General features: G+C 41.5%; 2 protein-coding genes and 1 pseudogene across 3 annotated transcripts in view; 1 reads left to right on the top strand and 2 right to left on the bottom strand.

The window, feature by feature from the left end:
- Positions 1–17,501, top strand: part of LOC137997471 (uncharacterized) — a 25,099-nt gene extending 7,598 nt beyond the window's left edge. The window contains exons 5-8 of the mRNA XM_068843496.1: positions 6,167–6,230; positions 9,250–9,317; positions 12,861–12,955; positions 15,811–17,501. Coding sequence (XP_068699597.1) covers positions 6,167–6,230; positions 9,250–9,317; positions 12,861–12,955; positions 15,811–15,931 — 348 coding nt within the window. The 3' untranslated portion in view covers positions 15,932–17,501. The remainder of the gene's footprint in view (positions 1–6,166; positions 6,231–9,249; positions 9,318–12,860; positions 12,956–15,810) is intronic.
- Positions 17,502–17,656: 155 nt separating this feature from the next.
- Positions 17,657–27,500, bottom strand: part of LOC137997442 (uncharacterized) — a 17,692-nt gene continuing 7,848 nt past the window's right edge. For both annotated transcript variants that reach the window (XM_068843469.1, XM_068843460.1), the window contains exons 6-7: positions 19,949–20,115; positions 17,657–19,673 (exon numbers count right to left, since the gene is read on the bottom strand). In XM_068843469.1, coding sequence (XP_068699570.1) covers positions 18,419–19,673; positions 19,949–20,115 — 1,422 coding nt within the window. In that variant the 3' untranslated portion in view covers positions 17,657–18,418. The remainder of the gene's footprint in view (positions 19,674–19,948; positions 20,116–27,500) is intronic.
- LOC137993210 (zinc finger protein 862-like) lies at positions 25,336–26,871 on the bottom strand (annotated as a pseudogene).

The following is a 27,500-nucleotide window of genomic DNA, read 5'->3' on the forward strand; positions in this document are numbered from 1 at the left end:
TGGCATGTACGAAAATTGAGGGGGAGTCTCTGTCACTGATACCTGGGGCAGGCTGCTTGGAGGGGGAGGGGTCAGTGGGTAAGTTGAGCCTTATGCCATCTGCAATAGTTTGATTTGATTTATGGCCAGTATTTGGTTCTGCTTTTTGCTGGCCAGGTTCAGCAACCTGGCCATTTGTGGCCAGGGCATGGGGAAGTTTTCTAGCAGTAGCCTCCGGCTGTCCAGTTGCAAATGGAAGAGGGGAGGCCAAGGTAATTAGTTAAACTTAGCAGTTCCCTGGCTGTGTTTTGCTCAATCAAGGCAGATTATATCTACATTTCTATTTTTTGTAGTGTCCACTTCCGTTTTTTTCATAGCAAAATAATGTTTTCCATAAAGGCTTTCTATCCCATTTTATCTTCGGAATTTAACTAACTTAAGAGGCAAAATCCTGTTTATCACCTTCCTGTTGCTAGTTACATTGTAATGAATAGGAAGTTTCAGTAAAAAATTAGTTGTCTTGTCCCTGTGCTGAACAGCATGCTTACTACTTGCAAAGGCAAGTAATTTCTCCTCATGTTTTTCCTGAGCAAAGAGTTACTGTTGTTTTGATGCACTGATGCAGATAATATCCATACCACTCTGAGGGTTTTAGGCTCCAACCTCCCCCCACTACCTTGTTCTCCACCCCTCAGAAAACACCTCTACTTGGCAATTCATGTTTCATCTTGGAATAAGTGGGGGAAGGGCTGTTCTAAAAAACAAACTCTTTTTTATAAAAAAAATGCCTGATAAAATAACCCTCTCAACCCCTCAACCCCCCACCGCCCACCCCCCTCACTTTGGAATTTTAACCTTTCTTGTGTGGACAGACTATTCTCATGCTCTAATTAAACTAATACTTTTTGGTCAGTGAAAAAAGGCACAGCTCAAAATCATGTTATTGCCGTAAAATTGGGCTTAGAACAATAGAATAATATATACAATAGTACGCTAACAATAAATGTGAAATCTAAGTAAATAGTTTTGCCCTGACAGAGTCTGACTGCACATTAAGTGATGGTTTTAATTCTGCGCATTTCTTTAAGACACTAAAACTCGCCGCTGGGGGTGCTGTTGTTTGGCCATGATCTGCTAGGCGATGCCTCCCGATAGCTGAGTATCTATGTTCCTCAATTCGTTGATGCAAGTGACGAGCTGTATAGCCAACATAGCTCGCATCACACGAGCCACATTGAAATTTGTAGACGACTAGTTGTTGGCTGACTAAAGATGGTTTGGGCTCACGGAATTTAAGGACATCCTCGAGCTTGCGGCTGACAAAAACTGGCTGTAGATTTATATCCAGTTTCTTATTTAGCTGAGTAAGTTGGCGCTTCACAATATCGGCTGGTTTTTGGTCAATAAATGGCAAGACGATTCTAATGGTGTTTTTATTATTATTGCTGGTAGATTGCGCATCGAAATTTGATTGCTTAATTCATGAGATGTTCTACATCAAAGAATTAAAACCATCACTTAATGTGCAGTCAGACTCTGTCAGGGCAAAACTATTTACTTAGATTTCACATTTATTGTTAGCGTACTATAAATTCTATTGTTCTTGTACTATAAGTTATGCTTCATCCGATTAAAATTCATTGCCTGACGATGACATTGGACGATGTCGAAACGTTGTCAAAATAAATCTAGTTGCGTTTGTCTTTTTAATCGATTGTAGGATACACTGTCAATTTCATCAGATTTCTGACCTCCGAAGAAATGCACGGAGCAGAGCCGCGTGTTGTCAGTCGGCGAGAAGTTCTTTCTACGGATTCTCTTCAACCAAACCTTTCTTCGGTTAATATCCTTTGGAATACGATAAAACTGCAATTCTCCTTTCTTTTTTCTAGTATCAGAACAACCAGGGGCGCAACAGAAATCATTTTTCCCCATGTTCATACGCAGCGCTGTAACACGAAACCAAATGAAAAACTTCTCTTTACCCCCCAAGGCGCGAAGCATTGTGGGATGCGTGAAAAAAGAGAATAGTTTCTTTTTCCAATAATGTTGCACTATAACAACTCGGCATTTAAGGACGTGCCCGCGAAAATTAATCTTGTTGTTTCAATCAAATGGAAACCATTCCCTCTCTCCTTTTCGCGAAACGTAACGATGCTGACGATGAAGTGGTAATCACATGCCAAAAATGCACAGTCAATTAATCGTTTTCGCGGCGAAAAGTAACGATGGGGCGGTAATCGCATGCCAAGAATGCAGAGTCAATTAATCTCTTTCGCGAGAAGTAACAATGAGAAAGTAATAACATGCCAAGAATGCCAGTCAGCCATGGTCGTATATGGTCAGACAATCACGGCAAAATTTTCACACCAGAACTAGTGCAAAGTTTCACAGCAAAAGCCATGGTCGTGTGTCGTCAGACAATCACCACAAAATTTTCACACCAGAACAGGTGCAAAGTTTGACAGCAAAAGCATGGTCGTATATGGTCAGACAATCACCGCAAATGTTTCACACCAGAACTGGTGCAAAGTTTCAGAGCAAAAGCCATGGTCGTATGTGGTCAGACAATCACCGCAAAAGTTTCACACCAGAACAGGTGCAAAGTTTGACAGCAAAAGCATGGTCGTATATGGTCAGACAATCACCGCAAATGTTTCACACCAGAACTGGTGCAAAGTTTCAGAGCAAAAGCCATGGTCGTATGTGGTCAGACAATCACCGCAAAAGTTTCACACCAGAACTGGTGCAAAGTTTCACAGAAAAAGCCCTGGTCGTGTGTCGTCAGACAATCACCGCAAAAGTTTCACACCAGAACTGGTGCAAAGTTTGACAGCAAAAGCCATCGTCGTATGTGGTCAGACAATCACCGCAAAAGTTTCACACCAGAACTGGTGCAAAGTTTGACAGCAAAAGCCATGGTCGTATGTGGTCAGACAATCACCGCAAAAGTTTCACACCAGAACTGGTGCAAAGTTTCACAGCAAAAGCCATGGTGGTATATGGTCAGACAATCACCGCAAATGTTTCACACCAGAACTGGTGCAAAGTTTCAGAGCAAAAGCCATGGTCGTATGTGGTCAGACAATCACCGCAAAAGTTTCACACCAGAACTGGTGCAAAGTTTCACAGAAAAAGCCCTGGTCGTGTGTCGTCAGACAATCACCGCAAAAGTTTCACACCAGAACTGATGCAAAGTTTGACAGCAAAAGCCATGGTCGTATGTGGTCAGACAATCACCGCAAAAGTTTCACACCAGAACTGGTGCAAAGTTTCACAGCAAAAGCCATGGTCGTGTGTCGTCAGACAATCACCGCAAAAGTTTCACACCAGAACTGGTGCAAAGTTTCAGAGCAAAAGCCATGGTCGTATGTGGTCAGACAATCACCGCAAAAGTTTCACACCAGAACTGGTGCAAAGTTTCACAGCAAAAGCCATGGTCGTATATGGTCAGACAATCACCGCAAATGTTTCACACCAGAACTGGTGCAAAGTTTCAGAGCAAAAGCCATGGTCGTATGTGGTCAGACAATCACCGCAAAAGTTTCACACCAGAACTGGTGCAAAGTTTCACAGAAAAAGCCCTGGTCGTGTGTCGTCGGACAATCACCGCAAAAGTTTCACACCAGAACTGGTGCAAAGTTTGACAGCAAAAGCCATCGTCGTATGTGGTCAGACAATCACCGCAAAAGTTTCACACCAGAACTGGTGCAAAGTTTCACAGCAACGTACGTACGTACGTACGTCTTGAGACAATCCTTGTCGTGGTCAGCCGTGGTCGTCTATCATTCTGAGCAAATGCTTGCAACAAATCTCTTTTCAGAAAAAAATACGTTAAGAGCCTGTCCACTAGCGGACAAATTTAGAATTTTCTTACAATTGACAAAACGAAAACCGAAATTTGTTTCCTGTAAATTTTTTTTTGTACGCTTACATCCCAACTAAAGAGAGACTGTATAGAAAATTTGTAGTTTGCAGTTGGTCAAAATGAGCGATCTTTCTCTCAACCTTACTCTGAGAAAAAGAAATATTCCTCTACAACAGATTATTGACAAAAAAAAAAACACTTCAATAGTTTGTCCAGTTTTTGCCTTTTGTCGACAGTGTTTTAGGGTTAGCATCCGCATTTGAGCGTTGGTGATGACAGAGTCTGTCAAAATAAAGAAGTCTTACGCTATTGCTAATAGGGCCAAAAAAGTAAAATAGCGATCTTAATTTCCTAACGTAACCAAAACCTTGAAAGCATTGCTTGCGTTGCCCCAAATGACCCGGAGATGTTGCCTCAGTGCATTTTCTTTTTTAATTGTACGGTTAAGTCAGAAATCAGTGAAAGATCATATCCAGAGCGCTCGGAACAATAAACAATCAGTGTGGCAGATCCGCAAAGTCATAAACGGAAACGTTTAAAAAACGTGACATTGCATGAAAAGAGCCCTCGTTGTCCTTTTGCAGAGGCAGATACAAAAGTCGGACCGGATCAACTGACTCGGACCGCCAGCCTCCACGACGGATCAACTCGAACCGACCCGGATCAGAAAACAAGAAAGAAAACCGAAAACTAAATTCCAAAATTCCCGAGATCAGAGGGACAAACTTGTAATAACGTTCACTCCAACTGATCATAAACAAACTTAAGATGAAATTAGGGTAAACGAACAATCGCTGTTTATCCCTCAGTTCAGCTACATGGCTACGTGGCGATCTCAAATACAATTCACGGCACAGTCCACCTCAGTGAGCGTTGAAATGCCGCATTTCAAGGCGAAAAGTTGCTCTAGCCTTATGTAACAGTGAAAATGGACTCTCGATTTCGATGGAAAATTCGGTTTAGTACGAAACATAAAATGCTCTTACCGTTTGCGATCTTCAAAGATCAAAAAGATATCTGGCCAGTAGCTCAACGCCTTCAAAATGACCACAATTGAACGACGTTTCCTGCCGCCCGATCTATAGGATCTAAAAGGGAGAGTGCATTATAACAAACCTTAGTTTTGGATTTCTTCCCCTAAAACAACGTAACAATTTTTTAGCTTCTTGGCCTCTATGAAACAAAACCTTAGGCTAAATGAGACATGTTCATTATATTAAAATAGAGACCATTGTCAAATAGTTCCAACATACAGACTGGACATATGAAATAAGATTTGAATATGTTCTGCTAATGTTGTGCATTATTCAACGGAAAGACTATGCGTCTTCTATCGGCAGAGAATTGTTTGGAAAACAGACAAAAAACGCAACATTTTGCTTACCTTAACTTTTAGCTGACTTCACAGATGCGGATCGATCAGTGGCCAGTAGGCGCTAACTAGACAAAAAACCCAACAATCGAACCAAACAAGCGGGAGGTTTCTTCCAAGCTACAATAAGATTAATGTAAACCGAAAGCGAAACCGGGCAAACAAGACGTTTAGGCAAACAATATGAGACCGTCAGCGGTGCTGTGCGCTCAAATCAGTGTGTTGAAACTATTTCGCAGGAATTCACAGCATGGTATGCCTTGCTTTATTGCATAACTTAACATTGGCACACCCCAGTCAATAATTAGCACCATGGATAGCACAAAATACTGCATTTGCAAAATACTCAATTAGGGCGATTTCAAAGGTATTTGCGCGAGATCGCGTCACGCCTTTCTCGCGTGGCTTGATTTTTACACTCAATTGCGATATTTCTTGTTTACAAACATTGACGTCACATTTCTTTTGATATTCAAATTTGCCAACCAAGGAACAAAAGAAGTCATTGTTTCAACAGCCAATTGGATTTTGGTTGGCATATTAATAACAATAGGTGACGTCACGAGAAACATCGCTATTAATTGCATGTTTCGCTCGCTCTACTATCCCTGGAAAATGAGGAACTATTCATCAGTGCGAAGATAGATATACTTTTTTATAGTACGGTTACCACGAGAAAAATAAACTCTACAAACTAGAGATTTTTTATCTAGCCAGAACCCGCGTTGCAACGTAATTTCCCAGCAAACGTGGTGTTCATAAAGACTTTCCAGCAAGTTAAGTAGCGAATGTTCAATTTCCCAGGCAGCGCAATTAATTCTGCCCTGTAGAGCGGGTATTTTGCAGATCGGTTCCGTTGGGTACTCCTGAAAATTGCGTTCATAACTGCGAGGATCATAGCTTCACTTGATAGTAGCACTTTAAATTTTTTTTTTCTTTTATTTCAGACCTTGATCCGCAGCTGCCTACCACAAGCCAATTTATCAGTTGAACAAGAACTTGAAATTTATGGTTGGTAAATGCTTAATAATAACAACCCAGTCCATGCCCAAAAGTCAGTTAATTAATAATCCATGAGCGGAGCAACCTATGAGGTCAACGATAAAACGTTACGTGAATGAGCTTTTAAAGTTGATAAAACACTCAAGACCTCGTCATAATTCTCTATATTAAGCATACAAATAAGGCATCGCTGGGGCTAAATTGCAGAGTACCCTGCAACTTATTTGCATTTCATTGAATAAGAATAAGCTCCATTGTATTCCGACTCGTTCTTCAAAGAATGCCGCCTAGAAGAAACAATAGTGGTGAGGTGTTGCGGGGTATTCTGCAATTGCTCCATAGCTTGTTTTCTTTCCTCCCACAATTTGAAAATTTGTTCGGTCTCCAGAGGGGCACGCTTTTTGTGGAATGCTTTTGAAGCCGTTTAATAAACTTCGCGTCTAAAACCACTCTGCTTCGCCTAATGGTTTAAAACACGGTAAAAAAAACTCCTGCTTGTTTATTAAACAGTTACTACTGTACATCACCCCACTGAGGATTACGGAAGATTTTAATTGGACCACAAATTCCGGAAATCTCATTTAAAAGTTAAGGAACATACAATTTTCGCAAAGCAATTTGCAAGTTTTAAGCTAAGCTATTTTTCGAGGAACGATTGTTATTTCAATTAATCCTTGCTAATTAGGTATTGTTATGTTAGCTTTGTTCTTTTGTTGTGTGGACATTAATAATTTCGGACCTGGGGTCCGTTTCTCGAAAGTCCCGAAAAGCCATTTGTGAAACTGCCAACCGCTTGTTTTGGAAAGCCGATCTTTTAACATCTTTTTAAGGTAACAAAAAGAAAAAGGACTGTAAAGTTTGACGACTTAAATCCTCTCCGTTCTTGAGATAAAAAAGGAATTGTGACACCCGAAAATGGCCCGTAAAGTTTCGGGACTTTCAAGAAACGGGCCCCAGGTATATGAAAGACCTACCCAATTTTCTGCTTGGAAGTGAAATTCATGAACGACTTAATCGATTCTTCATTTTGAGACCCTATTTAAGAGCTTAAGCGTGGGTTCACGGTTTCGATACCTTGTGATCATACTCTCGTTGCTGGGCAAGAAGAAAGAGGAAAGACTGGATGATGTATACTACGGAAATCACCGAACCGTGGAACGGGCCCGATTTTTTGTATTTCAACCATTCCCAATTTCTTTGGTTAATTCCACAAATTCCTTAGACGCGCCACAAAGATTAGTGAAGTAAGGCGGGACGTGTATATTAACCAGGAAAAGCCACAGATGGTGATTTGAGGCAAAAAATAATCCAAGACATCGTGTGACGTGGAGGCGACTTTTATCACATCTTTTTTTTTTTTGCTTGATTACTTTTTTGTATTTGGTTTGTTTTTCAAGGCTTTTTTCGAGTATTCTTTTATTCCTGTATTGACAGGAATAGCGATGGAATCCCCAAACGGTGCAGTTGGGCTAAGCGAGTTGTAACTCCCAAAGCCCACAAGCGCTCTAGACAAGAATGCCACCAATGTTAACGCCACTGTACATGTTGAGGTCCTCTTCTCATGCAAAGTAAAAGAAAAGGCGACAAGTGGGCCGCAAACAGAATAACTGTACAATGGACCATCAATAGTTATTGAATTAAAAAAAAATCCTAAATTAGTTTGGTAATTGGGGAGAGCACTCGCCTCCCACCATTGTGGCCCGGGTTCGATTCCAGGCTCGACGTCATATGCGGGTTGAGTTTGTTGGTTCTCTTCTCTGCTCCGAGAGGTTTTTCTCCCGGTACTCCAGTTTTCCCCTCTCCACAAAAACTAATACTTGATTTGATTTCAGTTAATTTCGTTAGTGCCCCCAGTTAGCGCTCTTGTGCTAAATCCATTGACACTAAATTTGTTATTAATTCATGCACGCGCTGCAGGCCTACAATTTTAAGCTCACTCACTCACTCACTCACTCAGACAGCCCCGATGACAATATCACAAAAATCGGACCCGTCGGTTCAGTGATTTTCGTATTACTAGTATGCAATATTTCGTTCGGTTGTTTGGTGTTCTTGGAAAGGCGCTCATACCTTCAACAGCCAGCCAAAACCGCAGTTTGGACTGATTAGCACCCCACGTTTCCTGTACTTTTTGAAGGTTCGTGCTCTTTTATGCTCTTAGCCTAGGAGCACTAGAAAGTCCATTCCCGTTCCCAGATCCCATCTTTTTCTCTTAATCGGCGGGGCCCTTGCACGAGAATGGAGAAATATGATTCTAAGACTTCCGGACTTTATATATGAATCTTCAATAGTACTGAACATAGCGGCGCTCAGAAGCATTACATTCGAAGACTGGGAATCTCTATGTGAAGCATTAAGTGGCCTCAGCTTGGAGAAGGTGTGCTTTCGTGTCGAAAAGAAAGAAGCAATAAGTAATATTGCCGCGACTGCGCGTATTTTTGGCTGTGGCCAGAGCTCATGTTGTTGGTGCTGACCAAAAGGATAGTGGGCTTTGGTGAGAAGAATGGTTGTCGCGTGAAAGACTTCGACTTCTTAGTGACGAAGGGTTTATTCTCAAAGCGCCACCAACGGACGGATGGTAGTCAAACTTTTAACAGCCCTTTTGGTAAAACCAAGCTTTTTCTTCCCTGGTCCTTGCAATTCTTGGATCCCTCATGAGTAACACGAGCGTAAGCCCCTCTTGCGATTGCGCTTCGTATAATTACAAACTGGAACTTTTTTGTCAGACTCTGCATCAGCAATGACACATCACGCCAAGTGAAGTACAACGTTTCCTGCAACTTGAATGCCAATGCGAGACAACGTCCGCGAAACATTCAACAGTGACACACCTTGGAACGGCCAAAATCGTTGTATACGAGTTGCAGTAACGACAAAGTGCATTTTTTTCAACAAATTAACCACGCTGTTGGTATAATTACATTACGCGATGAATTGTGCTATTTACAGGAAACGTTGCGAGACTCAAAGTTGTAAGAAATATTGTACATTGTAAAAGCACCATCATGTATTTTTCGTTGATCTTCAGATGCGATCGGTGCAAACACATGTTCACTCTTGAACTGCAAAGATTACTGGAAGCCTCCAAATGAAATGGTAAGAACGTGCTATTCCCCTTGTTGCTCTTTCGAGTTTACCGCTTTCCACTTTTTCCTCTTAAAAGCTCCGTTTACACGAGCAAGTTTTTTTTGGCCAGGAATAATTGCTCGTTTAAATAGGTTAAAATTGACTATTTCCTTGACGAGGAAAAGCTACAAGAAGTTGCAAAATTAATTGAGACACTTCACCTTCTTGGCGGCGTTATTAATTTACCTATGATCGCACACACTGGGCCCCTTCTATTTCTATTATATATAAATGATCTGCCTAATTGTCTCCAGCATTCCTAACCAAGGATGTTCGCCGACGATACTAGTATTACTTTTGCTGGTAGCGATGTTGATGAAATAACGAGATGCTTCTGTGAAGCATACACTGGGTTGCCTGTGGTACGTGCTACAGAAAATCAGAAGGCACTGAATTGTGTGGTATTGAAATACAGCATTCCAGTCTCTGAAGAACAACAAATAAAGGAGAAGCGAGAAACATTGGCTTCTGGGCTGACATGTTGATAATTTTCAAGTTCCCAGGTCATTCCATTCCCAGGTCATTCCATTCCAGTTCCCAGGTCATTCCATTCCGCGAATGGAATGACCTGCCTGCCAATGTTGTTGAGGTAGGAAATTTGAGACGTTTTAAAATAGCTCTTAAATCATACATCAGTATTTCTTAGGTTCCACTTATAAACATATATTTTTGATTTTTATTTTGGAAGTTTATTTACATAGGGTTAACCTCTTAAACTTCTTTTTAGGGTATTACTTGTATTTATTTGTTTATGATACCTTAAATAAAGTATGTGTGTATGTATGTATGTATGTATGTATGTATGTAACTTCTGTTTACCACAAGTGTGCCCTCTGAGCATCTGACAGCTTAATACTAAAGTTCACTGAAGTTAAGCCCTGCCGGGCGGGGTTAGTGTTTGGATGGGAGACCAAGACAACATTTCCCTCAAAAAACAGAAGCATCGGACCGAAAATACTATTAACTCTAACAAATGCGAACTCAGCAAGGTACAGATCTTGTTAGCTTGCTTTGTGCAAAACAAATATTGATGAAAAAGCAAATAACTATTGATACACAGTTTCCAGAAAGAGCAGAAGGAAGTTTCCCGGACGGTCGATCGAGAATAAAATATTTACGACATGAAAACAACATTAATTTTGAACCGTGAATATAGAATATAAAAAGTTACGATCAGCGACAAACATTTTGGGAGATTTTTGCTACGTTCAAGTAAATTGCAAAATCGAAAGTGACATGGCCGGAATTCAGCGGGTGCCGTGATTAAGTTACCGCGGCATGTTTACTCGCCAAACAGTGAAGCATCTGTGTCAAATGATGGCAAGATACCGGGTTTTTGTAAGTTTCTTTTTCTGTCAAGTGTTATAAAATTTGACAATGAAATGAGCGAAGTCAAAACAAAGATCACAATCGCCCAACTCTTGTTTATGCAAAGTCAAAATTTACTCTCCAACACGCGTACGACGTTATTATCAACAGGTAATTCCATCATTCTGGAAATAGCAGCTACTTTATTATTCATCTGCGTCACAAGTTTTCACTGATTTTGGGGCTCATTTTGTTGAAACTCAAGCACGCTTTCAACAGGCCTGTGAACCCTTCCTGCTTACAGAGCAATACTAAAAGACTTCTCCCATATCACATTTCAACCTTAAGCTCGAAAATTCAATACACAACATGATATTATAATTCACAAAGGCAGAAAATACCACAGAATCCTTTTCCAGCGAAAGTTTTATTGAAACAAACAACATATTTGCTCTTAGAGGCGAAAACCTCTTCCTATTTCATTGCGTTCGTGAAGACAAGAAACTCAATTGTGTCAAATTACCATGTACTTCAGGTAAATAATGCTCACTTTGATTTCGTCTCGACGGGCGATAGATTGTTGTCGAAGTCCAGTACTCGTCGCTTTTGAGATTCATGCCTAGTTTATCCAACTGACTTTCCATTATTGAGCTCCATAAGGGTATATTTTGTTTAAGGATCCACTAAAACGCCATTCGCGTTGCATGACTTTCGACGCCATTGCAGGCTAAGTTAATGATTCTACTGTGTCCACCAGAGAAATCTACGTAGTTCCACTACCCTCTCGATCCTAAGAAAAAACGCGCAGAAGGCTCTACGCAAAAAGACACCACTTACCAGGGGAGTGACAGGCAAGACTTTTACCGACACGGAAAAAAACAAAAAAACGACGAAATCAACGCAGACCTCGACTGGTTTGCCATAGGCAACCCAGTAAATAGTTGTATTAATCTTGATCTGGAGAGACTTCGAGTGTGGCTTGCAGCCAACAAACTGTAACTTTAAATAAGACAAAGACTGAATTCCTACTGATTGTTACCAAGCAAAGGTTGGATTGCATCCCATTTTTGGAGTGTTAGAGGTGTATTATGGGATTTGAGAAAGTAGAGAATGCTGAAAACTTGAACAGGGGAGAGGGAGTGGGGAAGTTGGAAAGGTTGGAATTCTAGGTCCGGCGGGTATTGAAAGCTAGAAAAGGTGTTTTTCAACGGGAGTGCCTCACCAATTTTGCAGCCTGTTGTAGCATGCTAGCGTTTTCCTTGTCAAGGAAAAAAGTGTCAAGGATGAAATTTGGCAAGGAATATTAATTTTAATGAGATTAGTTCCCTGAGTCAAGCTCATGCTCATTGCTGTCAAAATATACAAAATGGCGGCTAAATCGAAAGCAACCTTCGACGAGCAAGGGACTGCAACGTGTATTCGCTGAATAACAAGCGTTGCGAGTACAGGCTAAACTTGTCAAGGAAACGTGTTCTTCGTCCCTACTATCAAGGAAAACTGGTTGATTATTTACACGAGCAATGATAATTGTAGAGGGAGACTTGTCAAGGAAAACTTGCTCGTGTAAACGGGGCTTTAGCGTCACGCCACAGTGTTCTGTTTCAGCTGACCTAGTCACTAGTCAAGAAAGAAAGCGACATTCCCTTGTTTCTAATGCGACCCCTGGCCTTCTTACCGTTAAGTAATTTTTCCTTTTTTTAATTTTCTCCTTCAAATTAAAATTCCCCAAGAGTCAAAACTGTCCGACCTGACCGGCGGGTCTAATTTGCAGGTCGCGGGTTGCGGGTCATTGTTTCACCAATACAAAAAGGATCCTAAACATTCATAAAAGCTAACCTTAGGCCAAAAAGCTTTTGTTTAGTGCTAATTAGGCTTAAGGTTAGCTTTTAAGAATGTTTAGGATACTTCCTGTATTGGTGAAACAATGACCTGCAACCCGCGACCTGCGACCTGCAAATTAGACCCGCCGCCGACTGACGAATGAAGATTCTATTTCGTTCTTTGCTTTGCAAGATACTCGATTTTATTCACATCGGAAATCATAGAGCTGTTGTCTTCTGAGTTTCGAAAGTGGTTTCATTGCGGTGTTGGTTCCTGTCAACGTCCACTTCTTTTGTGATTGACCAAAAACATTTTTTTCCTTTTTATTTGTTTGTTTTACTTCACTCAGGCGAATTAGTTTTTATGCAATTTGTTTTTTTCCAGATTCCAGCGTGGAAAATCATCCTTTATTCTGTGGTGACACCATTTTTCTTAATGGGACTCATCGTGTATTACTATGCCATAAGTGATTACTACTTGTAAGTGCAGTCATATAGTAAAGAAGCAACACTTTTTATTTTTATTTTTATTTTTATTAACAGCATTCGTTGAGATGCAGATTGGTGCCATCTTTCAACTTTTTTAGTTGGCCTAATGACAACTCACAAAAAATGTAATTTGTGATAGTTGTAAATTAGTATAAATTGCTATTTTGCCGGCATGTATCAGCGGCCTGGTGAGCCATCTTAGGTTCGCAGTGGCTTGTGGGATTTAGGTTTGTACTTTGCGGGCGTTTTTTTGGAAAAATCCAAAAACGGATTTGCGATCTAAGATCAACGGATATTTTAGCGTTAAAAACGCAACATCCGAAAAAGGATTATTTCCATGACAACGCAAAAAAACAAACCCAGAGTTGCGTGCAATTTGAAAAACAAAAAAGATAGCTGCTAACTGGTTTGTTTTGGAGAAATTCTTCAAGGAAAACTCAACCAGAAAAAAAATACCTTAGCGATCGATAAAAAGAAATGACGAAAATTACGCGTGCTAAGGTACAAATCGATTACCGGGGGTATTTTTCCAGTTTACTTTTTTAGCTGTAGGAAAGGTGCTAACAACATTATTGCTGTCACAAACTTTTAGTGTAACTTCTGGTGTGAAATTTGCAGGAAACCTAACTATTTTCGACCTATTCGTGTCTTCGATCGTACGGTAAATATGGCGCGAGAAAAACATTTGGGTGAAACTGTCATGTACCGTATAGCTCTTGTGGATCATTTTTGCATGGAAAACCGCTTGTCAAAAATCATTTTTTTAAATCCTTTCCCAAAAAAACGCAGAAGTGGTGAATCTCAAAAATCCGGATTTAGATTTGATCCGAAATATCCTCCTCGAGTGTGGCCGGATACTTTGGATTCATGATCCGGTTTTTGGATTCAAGAATCCGTTTTCGGATTTTCCCAAAAAAACGCACCCCAATTCATTTTAAGGTAAGGCTTCGCCGCATGCACAAGTCCTGTCTCGTTTAATGTTCTATCGCGCTGCAACAGTTGTTTCATGCCTTCGTTAGGCTGTATATTATAGCGAACAAATTTCTAGTCTCTAAAGAGACTGTGGTGCTGCGTCGGTGGGAGAGTGAAACAGGAAAACTTTGTTTTATCAAACGTGTTGATAAAGGTTGAATTACCACCGTGAACGATTTGGAAAGCTGACAGAGCGAATAGATGAATTTTGGGTGTTGCTGTTTGTTATGCGGGTGTGGAAGAGCTTTGCCATTGGTGTAAATATGGTAACATGAATTTGTAAAATAAATTAATGATATTAGAGGCGTTCATTGATACCGTGAGGATAGAGTTTACCTAGTTGAAAGATGAAATTTTGTTCCAGATTCTTACGGCTCTCTGTGTTCCCGTGGTGTAAGGATAGGCTGCAAATTGTCATTTTGTGGTGGGAGTGATTAGGAAGATTAAAATGGCACGCATCTGGTTTTGAAATATCTCTCGTTTTTTTTTCTACATCTCTTAGGTGTTTGCGAAAGCGGTCCGCCAATAGACCAATTCGGCTAACTCAGTATTGTACCCAATTCAAATCTTTTGGGAATAAAACGTTTTGTTCCAAGTATTACCATATCATTTAAAATAATGTGAATGCTACATTATCATGCAAATGCAATACACAAAGCATGTTAACCCCTAGAGATTTGAATTGGGTACAACAAGGAGTTAGCCGAATTGGTCTATCTCATCCTTGTTTCGCCTATGTAGGTCTTCTTACATAGTGTGCAGGTTATGCAAAAGATGACATTTGCGGAGATGCATGTAAAATGCATGGTCAGTGATTTTAACGGATCGATTCGGTCCTGAGATCTTAACCATGTTAGCAATATAAGAACAAGTTTTTCATCCACATCCGCATAAATAAAAGGACAAGTTTTGCATCCACACCCGCATAAAAACCAGCAACACCCACAATTCCTCTTTTCGCTCTGACGAAGGGCTAACGATTGAAACGTCATCTTTTCAAATCGTTCACGGTGGCAATTCGACCTTTATCGACACGTTTGATAAAACTAAATTTTCCTGTATTTGATAGCGCGCGTTTAAGTCGTAAATAGTGTTTTTCATGAGAACACAGAATAGCCTAGAACCCGAAGGGTCGCACCACTGCCTTGGTTGGGGGTACACGTACCTCGGTTTATTCTACCTGCTGGATTATACAGATTTTCGTGTCCGGCTCTGGTGCTTTGCTCTTCTTGATGTATAAATGCTTTTGTACCTATTCCAATGCTAAATAAATGGCACGGTGGCTTGGCTGGCCAACGCCATATCATATAGCTCGAGTTTTCGGTTGAGCAGTGGAGGCAAAATGACCCTGCTCTACAGGATCGTAATAATTGCCATCCTCATCCCGGGTAGAGCGATTTTCAATTGAGAGTCGTAAAACCAAAACCAAAGTAATTACTTTGGCCAATCAAAAAGGAAGGAGACAACCCGGTAAACCAATCAAACCTCGAAGTAATTACACGTAGCCGACACAAAGCGCGGGAAAATGTGCACGTGCGAACCACGATTGGTTTTGGTTTCACTTTTGATTGGCTGAAAAAGTGGCTCGAGAACTTTGAACCAATCACTGAGCGAAGTAGATGCAAAACCAAAGTAATTCGCTAATTACTTTCGACACTCAATTGAAAACCGCTCTATTCTTCAGGTAAAACGGAGAGTAATTGCAGAATACCCGGCCACTCGAAGAAACGCATCTTCTAACCGGCTAAGCTAAGTGGCTATTTGACCGCGTTACTGGGCGAGTTCACAGTTAACGTTCAAACGCGTAAACTGTAGCAAGGTAGAAGGCTTTAACAGAATGAATGAATAATTCAACAATATTCATTTTATTTCAGTGGTGACTTCCCTGTGGAAAGTGAAGCTTCAGATGACGAAGTACGTAGGTTTTCATCGTCGAGGAACTCCGGACAAAATGATCTGAGAAGGAGATACACAGGCCGCCCACTGATGTATTAGTTCGGAAGAGAGGATGGATGATCTTCTTTATTCGTGACCTGTGACCGATGGTCGTTTTTTTCTTCCGAAATATATTGCAGGAAATTACAAGCAAGGCAGCGGTGCAATGACAACTTCAGGTGCGAAGGGACGTTTTTATCCCGTTCTGCACTAAAGAGGCCTGAACTAGATACTACAATCAGAAAACAGTGGAAAGTGGGTTAGAGAAAAAGACTTTAAAAAGCCAACAAACCCACAATCCTCGTTATAATTGTTGAGCCAGTTCAGGGGAAATGTTGAACGGAGACATGCGCAGCTGGAAGATAAACAAGTAGGGGATCGAGGGCTTAGAAACGTGCCTTGTAGCGTATCCCATGCAGGTAGAATCGTGTCCTATGTTAAATCTTGTTTTTCCTTAGTTGAAACTGGTTAAGCCCAAGTTAAAACATAAACTCTCAATTTAAAACGGGTTCAAACTAGGACCTCCTTACAACCTACAAAATATCTTTGGAATAAGTAGGGCAACGAGCCTCGCTACTGAATATTCCGAAAAAAATGTTAATGTAAGCACGGTAGAGAATTTAAGGAAACAAAAAGGAAGTAAGTTTAAGCATGCTACAGGATGATGACAAAAATAAATGTCAACAGAGCATCACCTTAAACAATGATTGTTATATAGCTGAATTTTTACCCCAGCAGCGCGCTCTCTCATTGGTTACTTTGAGGTCACTTGACATCTAACACTAAAACTGTTTCCCGCCAAAAGTCTCTGAGCGGGCAACAGGGCAAAATCTATGATGTCAGAGGGTAACAGTGCACCATTACCCACGAATGTTGACCGACGTTGCTGTTGCTGTTGCCGCTGCACGTTTTTCTTTTTGTGCTATATAACAAATCACTTAATGACTGGTCCCCCGGGAAACAGTACATTTTGTTTCCCTCGAATCTCAATGTTTCTCTCGGCTGCGCCTCGGGGGAACATTGAGATTCTCGGGAAACAAAATGAACTGTTTCCCTCGGGACCAGTAATTAAGTGTTTATTGTTGAGTTACCTGTTTTGTGTTAGGCCATCCCCCTTTTTTTTTTTTCGTTTACTGTTGGATGCGTTTCCTGATGTTGGGTCGGTCGGTTGGATTGAAAAAAAAAAGTCATAAGCATTCTCGGAATCGGAGGCCTGCTACCCCAGCATCATAGCTGTGGAGCCAGGAAAACAACAAGACGTGAACCCAAAATCAATATGGTGGAAAAGTTGGTGAATGTTGTTGCAAAATTAAGACATCGTCGTGGGAAAAAGGATCAACCACCGAAACGCCTATGGGACATAAAATGGCTTAAAAACGACGTTACCAATTTTTTTTTTTTTTTTTTGGGAAAATGCCAAAAATTTGGGTCGGTCGGACGACGCTAAACGGAGAAAAAAAGAGGGGATGGCCTTAGAATGAAATCAGGCACTGAAGGTATCACATCATTTGACAGTTCAAATTTTCATTAGCAAAATCTTACTTCACCCTTCAATGACAATAGTTTAATCTTTGCCGTAACTATAAATACACTTTCAGCAAGTTTCTCATAAAATAAATCTTCAAACGTTTCTCTCGTGGAATTTTCGTTTTGAGAACGAAGCAAAAATTAATGTCTTGGGTCCCTCAAAGCCAACAACCCTGTGTTCCTATCCCGGGAAAGCTCTCCATTCCGCCAGCGGGTTATCTCTAGTCTCCCCAGACGACATAAAAAATTTTTTCAAGGTCCCAGAAAACGCCGGACTGGGGAGCGATGAACGCCATCTGAGAACAATATCGCTCGTCAGCGGAGAGAAATCGGACCTTGGAAAACCCACCTCGGTTCCATCAGATCCTGGGAAAAAATCTCTAGCTACCAAGGATATTTCTCGTCAATTAACACCAGTTTAGATGAGAATAAAATGGTCCTTTAGACGATGCTGTATCTTGCGTTCTGTCCCAAACCAATAAAGTCGCCGACGATCTTGTAGTAGGTATAAGGAATTAGCGAGGCTATTATCGAGATCATACAGCTCCTAATGCATGCGTTTCCCGCTTGAAGGACCACTTTAAATTCCGAGTTATAATGGGACTGCTCGCCCGCAAGCATGTCGTAACACATCAGTGCATATCAGCTCAGTTTTACCGCACCGGAAAACAACGCACTATCACAAAAGGAACTCAAATTGCGGAAGCTGTTTTTAAGTTTACCATCTCAAAACTGAAGTCACTCTGAGAGAGGCATTCGAAGTTCAACTTTTCTCGTCATGTTAGTATGTCCCAAAAAAGCGAATGTCATTTAACGAAAGTTCCGCAGTGAAACAAGCCAAAGAACTGTAGCCTTTCCGGAAGTGATGCGCTCATCACTGACTCAGAATTTTGCAGCGGACTTCAATTACGACAGCCCCGCAATTCCTTATTAGCATGCAAACGTTTTTACTGTCCTTTCAAGAGTTAAACTTTGGTACCTTGCTGTAACGATAAACAACTTATCTTCGTTTCTAGGCTGTTATCTCCGTTTAGGTCGTCTCTTAGCGGATTTACAGCGGCCAGTAGTGGTACGGCCCAGGTCCAATGGGTTGACCCCTCTGACAGCTATGCTCTCATCTGGGGTTAACCGCGTAAGAGAAATTTTGCGCTGCGAGAAGTAACTTTTTCCCGATTTGATGCCTTTATTTGCGGCATTTTCAGTGGCAGAAGTGTCATTTTTTTTCTTCGATGCTTTAACGTCACTTTTACACGGAGGGTCAAACGTTCTAGCTAATTCGACAATGTCGTAACACTCCGATGCTTTCAGTGCATACTGATTTCGAAGAGACTGGATAGACCTGGCCATACTCCGTGGGATTGTGTACGACACTCTTTGAGTTACCGTTGGTCTGTGGCTGCACGCTTCGCATTTCGGCCCCGACGTTTTTTTGGTTTCTCCAAGCGCTTGAATGTTGACGGCGTGCGGTGTATTGGTACGCTTCGTAGAATTAACTTCGCCTCTTGAAGACTTCGAGCTCGGGGTGCGAGATCGGACCTTATTTAGGAATCTCGCTTCAGGATAAAGCGAACCTGGGATGAATGAAATTCCCATCTGATATCCGCTATTACGAAATGTCACCACGCTATCAGAACCATCATCAGAAACAGGACTAACGTGGTTTGATGACCTTGTTTTCCCAGCCGACGAATAGCGTTTTAGTCTATTGACAACTGATTTTGCTCGGTAAAGCTGAGGCGCATTCACTTTCGCGGATTGCGTCCTAGAATTAGACGCCCCATTTGAGACTTGCCGGGGAAGTTTTTGTGAATATCCTCTAACAGACCCAACACCCGCCACTCCCTCCTTGACTTTCTCATCTTTGTACATCTCCCAAAGCACTGTCTCTTCTTTCAAATCTTCCAACTCTTTCAACCTGTACATAAAAGGGTCAATTTTCTTCGAACCTCTAAAGCAAGCACCCTCAACAGTTTCGTCGACCCACGTCTGCGGATAAGGGTCATGAAACCTGAAGTCATGATCCTCAGGAGAGAGCTCATCGGGGACAAAAAGCTTAATGAACTGCGGATCGCTGCTTTGCCATTCCTGTTTTTCTTGCAAGTCAATCTCAGCCAAGTCACTTTCCAATTTCTTTGGATCGATGGTTTTACCCGTGGCACGTTTAGTGCTACTGCTGCTGCGAGAAGAGGGTCGAGTAGACGGAGAAGGAGAGGAAACACGAGAAGGAGGAACGGACGAGGAAGGGTGCTGGAAAGGTACAGGGCTGCTGACTCTCCTGTAGAAGGAAAAGATCAAGTCAAGGTCTCTGAAAAGCTACAATAGCTTGCGAGCGCAGAGGCTACTGAAAAGCGTGTCGTCTTAACTGTGCCTGAATGGCTTTCTGTCTTAACCAATGAAGTATGAATTAGATTTTGACGTTGGTGTTGAACAGAATAAGGTGTCATACTTCTCACAATTAGACTATCTTAGCCAAAGGTACGAGGTGGTCACAAAAAAGAGTCGTGTACAGAAGTGTCCTTATGTCATTTGCCTAGGAGTGTGGTTACTGACCTTTCTTGTCTACTGCAAGGTCTTCCTAGGTAACTTGAGCAACTCGGTCCTAAGTCATTACACGGTTCATGAGCCGCTTCAGTAGCTGGTATCTCTCTTTTGCTCATCGCTACAGCCAACTGGCTGCGACGCAGGGCTGGACTGGCTATTCCATTGTCCATGTGATGCTGTAGAGGGAAGAGTACCCAAAACAGAAAAATATGAGTTTCCAGCCTTGACGCGAAATCTCCTATTGAAATTAAATGCGATAAAAATAGATTATCCAGACTTGTATGGGGACAAACAAAAGGTATGGATGAGGGAACCTCATTTGCCAATACAAAGGACTCCAGCAGGTAAGGGCAAAAAAACTGAGAAAACAGAAAAGTGAAAGACGCATTACGTTTCTCCGCATACAATTAACACGCTCTTATGAGCAGATGCCGGAAACTAAAATGTCACTTCCAAGTTGCTGTGATAGGAAAAATGCGGAGAATTTATCGTCTTCGAAAATCACCGGCTCTTAAAAAAAGAGGCTTGAAGGTGTCCGGGTAACATAAAGCCTTTTATCGGACCGGTTCAATCGTTTTCTGGTAACATTCAACTGACACAACGTCAAATCCAGCAAGGAAAGCAATCGAATGGAGACTTTAAAATGAAGCATTAAAAATGTAACCCTAATGAAACAAACGAGCGTCTCAGTAGATCTCGTCTACCTGGTTAGTTGAATCAACAAAAATCAAATATTGTCCATTGCGAAATTTGTCAAGTATTTTATGAAAAAATAAAACTAGAAAATAGCACTCACTGAACTGATTTCGAGCCCAAGAGGTTTGCAAGTCTAGTTGATGGAGTTGATCCAAAGTGTAATGTTTAAAATACAAGTTGTAGATTGAGAGAAAACTGTCATAACATAAACTGAAGATTCATTAAAAACAAACTTTTCCTTTGCAAATTGCATTTGTGGATTCCCGTATTCTATTATGCTTTCCATTAGAAGATTGTTTAACTTCAATAAACAGGCAACTGTACATGTATCTAGCAATGTACTGTACTGTACTGTACATCAACACCGACCTGAATTTCACAACTTTAGGGCCTGAAAAGTCGCTGAAGGTAAATCTAAAATCGAGTTTCAAAACGAACCCGTGGCAGCAAATAAGATCCGCCTGATCTTGAAGAGGCGCTGTTGATAGATCTGAAACTCTATGCAGTCAAACTCGGCTATAGAACGACCATTTTAGGGAGTTCCCAAACAATAGCTAGCTGTCCATTCTCCCATTTTTCACCTGCTTAAATCTAATTTCCTTCGGCAAACAATGATTATAGCATTCTATACGGATGATGCGTGGTTTCTAGGCAACAGAGAAGTTAGCTACACATCAAAGGCTTAAGTTGTCAGCCATTGCGCAAAGAATTTCACGCACAAAATAAAAGAAATACGAGAACATTACTATCGTTTGGTCCTCGAGCCAGACTGAATCGTAACCTGGCAGTGCATTTTTCTCGGACTTGCGTTTTTGTTCAAGTACAACCGCAAAAGTATTTTTTGCTCAGCCTGTTCTGTTCAACCTGAAATTTCAAACTTTTTAATTAATCATTACCGAAAGTCGCTTACAGAAAAAAATCCACACGGGACACTCCTTTTTTTTTTTAAAGGAGCTATTGTACTTTCGTCTTTAAAGCGTCGACTTTCGATCCACTCGTCGGGGCTTAAAGGCTTGGCTGTACCGTCGCGTTCCTCCAAGACAAGAACCCACGATCCACACAGTGTGCTTCCCCAGTTTTCTAAACGCTTACAATCCATTACATCTCTTAAATAAAGAGATCATTTTATCAATGGTGACTTGGGGATACCCCGAAAGAAATCAAAGTGTTCTTAACCGAACGGTAAAACCTACCAACCCTCCATTACCAGTGAAGGAGTTTGCCTTTTGGTCGAGGGTCGAGGGTCGAGGGTAACTAGTCGAGGGTCGAGGGTAAATGGTTGAGGGTCGAAAATTTATTCAAAATTATTTTCAAATTATTTCTTAACTTCGTCAACTCAAAAGTTCACAGGCTCGTGTTTACTCGAGTTTCCGGTGCCTGTTTTTGCTGCATTTGGGTCATGTTTTTGTTTGTCAAAAACTTTTACATTCCCACGGACTCGACTAGTTACCCTCGACCCTCGACCAAAAGGCAAACTCTTGCCTAACTGGTGAATTCCGCAGTAAATTTCACTTGAAAAACCGACATTGCGCTCATCGCTTCGTGATTCATGCGATATGGGTTTTTCGCGTGAAATTTACCGTGGAATTCTCTACAGAAGAAAGCGAAGAAACTGGTTTAATTAAAGGGGCTAGGTCACGCTATTTTAGGTAATTTTGTTTAATTTTGTTAATCATGAGCTCTAAACGTCAAATTGGCAGAGCAAGAGTCTTTCATTTGCAAAATCACGGCCACATAACAACTGAGAATGATTTTCCAGCTGTGTAAATGATATTTTCATAAAGACTGATATAAATTTGAAAAATTTTAATACCTAAATTCAATTCATTTCAATCCGCTCCAGTTTTGTCCACCCATGTCCCTTCTTGGCTTGCCTTCCCTGTGTTTTTTTAGAGTTCTTCTATAGTTTTGAACAGTTATTTTGATACTTTAGTTGATTCTATGACCATTCGATCAGTGCTGAAATTGCCTAAAATTGCGTGAACTAGCTCCTTTAAGCACTACCCAGAAACACCAAAACGCGGGCAATTCCAAAACCCTTTATTTTCACTAACCGTACAGCCAGTAAGAATAAATAACCCGGGAACTCCGCTTTTAGGCTTGGCTAAATCTATATATTACTTAATCATCAACATTACTTTTCATGCAAAACTGCAGAATAAAGAGGGTCCCCAATAGGGTTTTCGGGATCCGGGATTTGGCCTTTTTAGAGCCCGGGATTCGGGATTATAAAGAAATATGGTAACGGCTTGGTAGCGGGATTTGGGATTGCATTTATGGAAGGGACGCGGGATTTAGCGTTATTACTGGGAGTTTCAGTGTGAAAGTGGTGCTGGCGTGGAAACTGCGAGCAGTGACTGATATTTTTCTTAAAACAGCTGCAAATTTTTGAAGCAAGAGTGTTTCCGGAAATATGCGGGAAAGTATAAAAGACCGAAGAAAGGTGTGCATATCTTTAGCCTGTGTGGCAGGCGTTACTATTTTGGAAGCAAAGGGATATAATTTCAAAACAATGGCATGTCAGTCAATTCATTCTTCGAATTTAAACTTCTGCTCTTCTGAAATTTCTGACCCCTTTTCAGCAAAAATGCTGAGCGTAGTTGAGCAAATGACAATTTAAATTTATTGTCGTGCTTGAGAATAGAACGCGAGTAATTTTTCTTTGACATAGCAGAGTGCGCGATTGCGTGACACGACTCGTTCTTTATCACTAATTTGCATAAAATAATAATTTCGCCTGTCGTGCGTGGCTCTTCGGAAAGAAGGACGACTGCTCGTGGTCTAGCTCGAGAACTGACTTTCTCTTCGCTCAACGGTTGAAGACGTTGAAGAACAATTTGACTCGGTGGTCAAATTTAAGAGGTTCAAAGACTGAACATGTAAGGTTGAATGATGATCAAATGACGACTCACTGAAAAAGTACTCGACTCGATGGCTGTGAAGCTGTAAGATTCCCTTCCAAGTGCACTTGACGTCATCACGGGTATCAATAGCCCGGATTATAGACATGATAACACCCCAATCGACTGCGCATGCTTCCGATCTTACATCCCACAATTTCTTTTTCTCGCTAATATCAAGAATAGGCTGCTGCCTCGCTAAGGCTCGCCAGCAATGAAGCGGGATCCGGGAAATCGTCAGTTTGAAGCCCCAAGAGTCGGGATTTCTGAATGGCGAAATTTTTAAAATAAACTTAACTTTCACCGTCGGCAACGACAAAAGCCACCGGAAATTTCCACCACGCTGACACCTGCCTCTGGTGACCCCTATGGAGTGATCTTTGTCGTGAACTTTGACCGTGATAAGATCCAGAAACTTGCAGCCAAAGAGGGCATTAAAAGAACAACCCATTGGGCGGCGTACTATTTTACAAATCCCAAGTCATGGTATCCTGTACCCAAACGCATCGTATTTCTCTCCTCCATGCCTACCATGCAGCCTTTGACACCTGTGACGATGACACCGCAATTTATACAGAGCATGAGGAATTGGCGCAGCAGTCCGTCAGCGCTCTGTCACAAACTACAATGGCAACAGCCGAAACGCTGCCATCCTATCTCAACCACAGAGAAGTGCAACCAGGGTATTCGGTCTCCCTTGAGCTGAACCCTCCACAAAGCAAATTAGAGGGACGAAGCGGGAGATGAAGACGACGAAGAAGGCGTTCTTAAGTGCGATTCGTCCAGCAGCGATGAAAATTCAGAAGGACAGTCACTTGGTAATGAAAACGACGAAGCTGACAATGATGTTGGTGACATTCCACTGCGAGGCCAACTTCCTTCTCGAATGTTCAGAGTCAAGTGATTTGTGTAATGTCAGTAGATACTATAAGAACTCCGGTCGTAAAAGCCATTGCTCAACTTATTCGTGATGTTAAAGGTCGACTGTTAGTTGAGCCCAGATGTAATTGGCTGGGAAGACTAAACAGTGATTAGTGCGTTTCGATCCGTGTATAGGTCTAAGGTCTGTACGTGTATCGTAGAATACGTTGGGCAGTACTGTGAGAGTAAATCAGTGTGTTGTTTTTCTGTTGATGTCGTCGATGAGTTGTTTGTAGGGTGCGGGAAGTTGTAGGCATCGGTTTATTGGTGTCTGTCAGGGCTCGAGACTAACTTTTCAACTTGCTAGCCCAGTGGCTAGTGACAGGTTTGATTCACTAGCCAAAACAGATTTTTCACTAGCCAGACGCAGACATTTGTTACTGTATCGTGAACAAAAAATTCTTCCAGACTTGTGAACTCAACTTCTTACTTCTTTTATTCATCTTGTCAATCAGTTTCAGTACCTTTTAATCAAACCAGCCACTATACTATTGAGTATGCTTTACATTTGGAATTTTCATAATAAAACAGACGTCACTAATCGCGCTTATTAAAATCAAACACTATAGATTCCATTCTTCGTCGTCAATGAAGTTCATAATACCGAGAAAGACACTGGTACAAATTTAACATGGCTATTAAACTCTGAAACTGGACGTGAGAACGTGTTTTCAAACCCACTAATCCATGCAAACTTCGCACTTTGAATATACAACAGTCTATAAACACTGCAGTTTAAATACAAAACGGATGCTGCTTTCACTGATTTGAATTTCAAGGGGTTGGAACTTAAATAACTCACTAGAGAATAGACAACTTATTTTAACTACATCACTTATTTATCAAGTTGCACTGTATAAGTTAAACATTGTAGTTTGGTCACCTTGCTCTCTCCCCTGAGTCAAGCCACCTGGCAACGGCCAAAGCTGAGTGATAATGCTCTGGAGAAACACCATTAATAGAAATGCGCATGAGTGCTTCCACAGAAGAGACACCAAGTGTTGACCGGAAGTCACACATGATCCCGTTGAGACATGAATTGCCTCCTCTCTCGCAGCAGGCAGTTTGGACGGGTGACCAACAGGAAATTGGGGAAACGTTCCCGCACCGGAAACTTGCCCTTCCAGAACTCAGTGGTACTGTACTGCAGCTCTGTCCTCTCCCTCTGCAAATGCATCTTGATCTCCATCCACTCATCAAGACAGGACTGTAAGTTGAAGTGGTGTTGGTCGAGTAGAGCCTCAAAATGATGAGATAAAACCTGAATAGCATCTTCACCATAGACGAGAAGCTACTGTCTGTTGTTTAAAGGCCATGATTTGTGATCTGTCAAAGTTGATGCTTCATGCAAGATTGGATCATCACCAAGACCTCGGAATCTCTCGGTGATAAATGCTGTGGCTTTGTTAATGATTTCATCTTTGCTGCTGGCAAAGGATGCTGTATCACGCTATCACGTAAGTCTAAAGCTCGCCTCAAATGGGGTACCCATCTGGTGCCATCTGCCTTCACAGCTTTGTACGCCCTAACTTGCATACTTTCTGCCAACTCTTTCAACTCACGAACGGCCTTAGGGGAATAATGATAGACTAAGTGCTTCCATATCCCTTGGAGCATAGTCTTAGCCTCTTCTAGCTCTGGAATAGCCTTAACAGTATCTGCAAAGGCCAGCTCTAATCGGTGAGCTGTACAGTGCACCTTGATCAGGTGAGGGATATCGCGTTTCAGCAAGGCAAAAACTCCCCCTACTTGTCCAACCATTACAGCTGCTCCATCAGTGCCAAGAGCGACCACTTTTTCCTTCCAGCTGTCACACACATCCCTAATAGCACTGTTAACAGCTTCAGTTATACCCGGGGCTTTGGCATTAGGGCAAGGCCTAAGCCTTACAAATGTATTAACTGGTTCTCCATCTTTCAAGTAACGCACATAGACATCCTCAACTTCCCGAACACCCACATCTGTTGCACTGTCTGCCATTACACCCAGAAATTTTGCTCTTTGCAGTTGCTCTCCAATCTCGTTCTTAAACTGATCAGATATGGCAACTATAAAATCTTTGCAAGCTTTATCATTTCTGTAAGTCTGTCCTAGCTCAACTGCATGCTTTTCTTCTAATGGACAAAGATGAGGATACGTTGTAAATGGCATTTCCATTTTTGCAACAAAGTATACTATATCGAAACGTTTTTCAAGCTTTAAAGCTACCTCTTTGTTCAGTTGTCTCAATGCCCATGGGATGACTGCTTCTCTTGGGTTGGCTGCAATTCGGAAGGTATCTGCAGCTCTCTGGTGTCCAACGGATCCTGCGTGGCTTCTCAGAGAATCTAACCTGAAATTTACACAGCCGCCTGAAACAAACGCCGAGGACGAATCTGATAAATTGGGCCTATCCTCACACACTGAGCAGAACATTGCCTCATCTCTATGGTATACCCATGGAAAGTCAGTCTTACATGAGGGCAAAAACTTTCGTTTCGACTGAGGAACTTTGCCTTCTTCGATGGGCCTCTTGTGAACTTTTTTGGTGTTGTACTTTTCAGAGCTCTTTTACTTTCCATCCGCAAGATATACTCTAATATCCGTCATCGCATCAAGTCAAGTAAATGCTGGCCTGTGTAGCTTGCAGTATGCTTTGAATGAACAACTGATAAGTACAAAGTTTTCGTGCCCTTGGTTCTCACAGAACCGCCGTCAAAACGTCGGAATTGGCGCCGCCGAAAAACATTCTTTTCTTTCAAAATACCGATTCACGATTTTCACGAACAAATAATTCGTTCCTCCTTAACTCTATACGTTGCAAACATAGGCATCGATCCTATCATTATGGGCGTCGCTCAACAACGAAAACCGAAGTTTTCGCTTCCGTGAGAAATTCTCACAGAACTTTGCAACTTGCCACCGAAAAGCATTCCATTCTTTCAAAATGTCGATTCACGATTTCTCAAGAACACAATAATTCGTTCCATCTTAACTTTATTATACGTTGCAAACATAGGCATCGATATTATATCGGCATCATTCAAATTTTTGAACAACTGCGA

The sequence above is a fragment of the Montipora foliosa genome, chromosome 1, assembly GCF_036669935.1.
Source record: "Montipora foliosa isolate CH-2021 chromosome 1, ASM3666993v2, whole genome shotgun sequence".
NCBI classification, from domain to species: Eukaryota; Metazoa; Cnidaria; class Anthozoa; order Scleractinia; family Acroporidae; genus Montipora; species Montipora foliosa.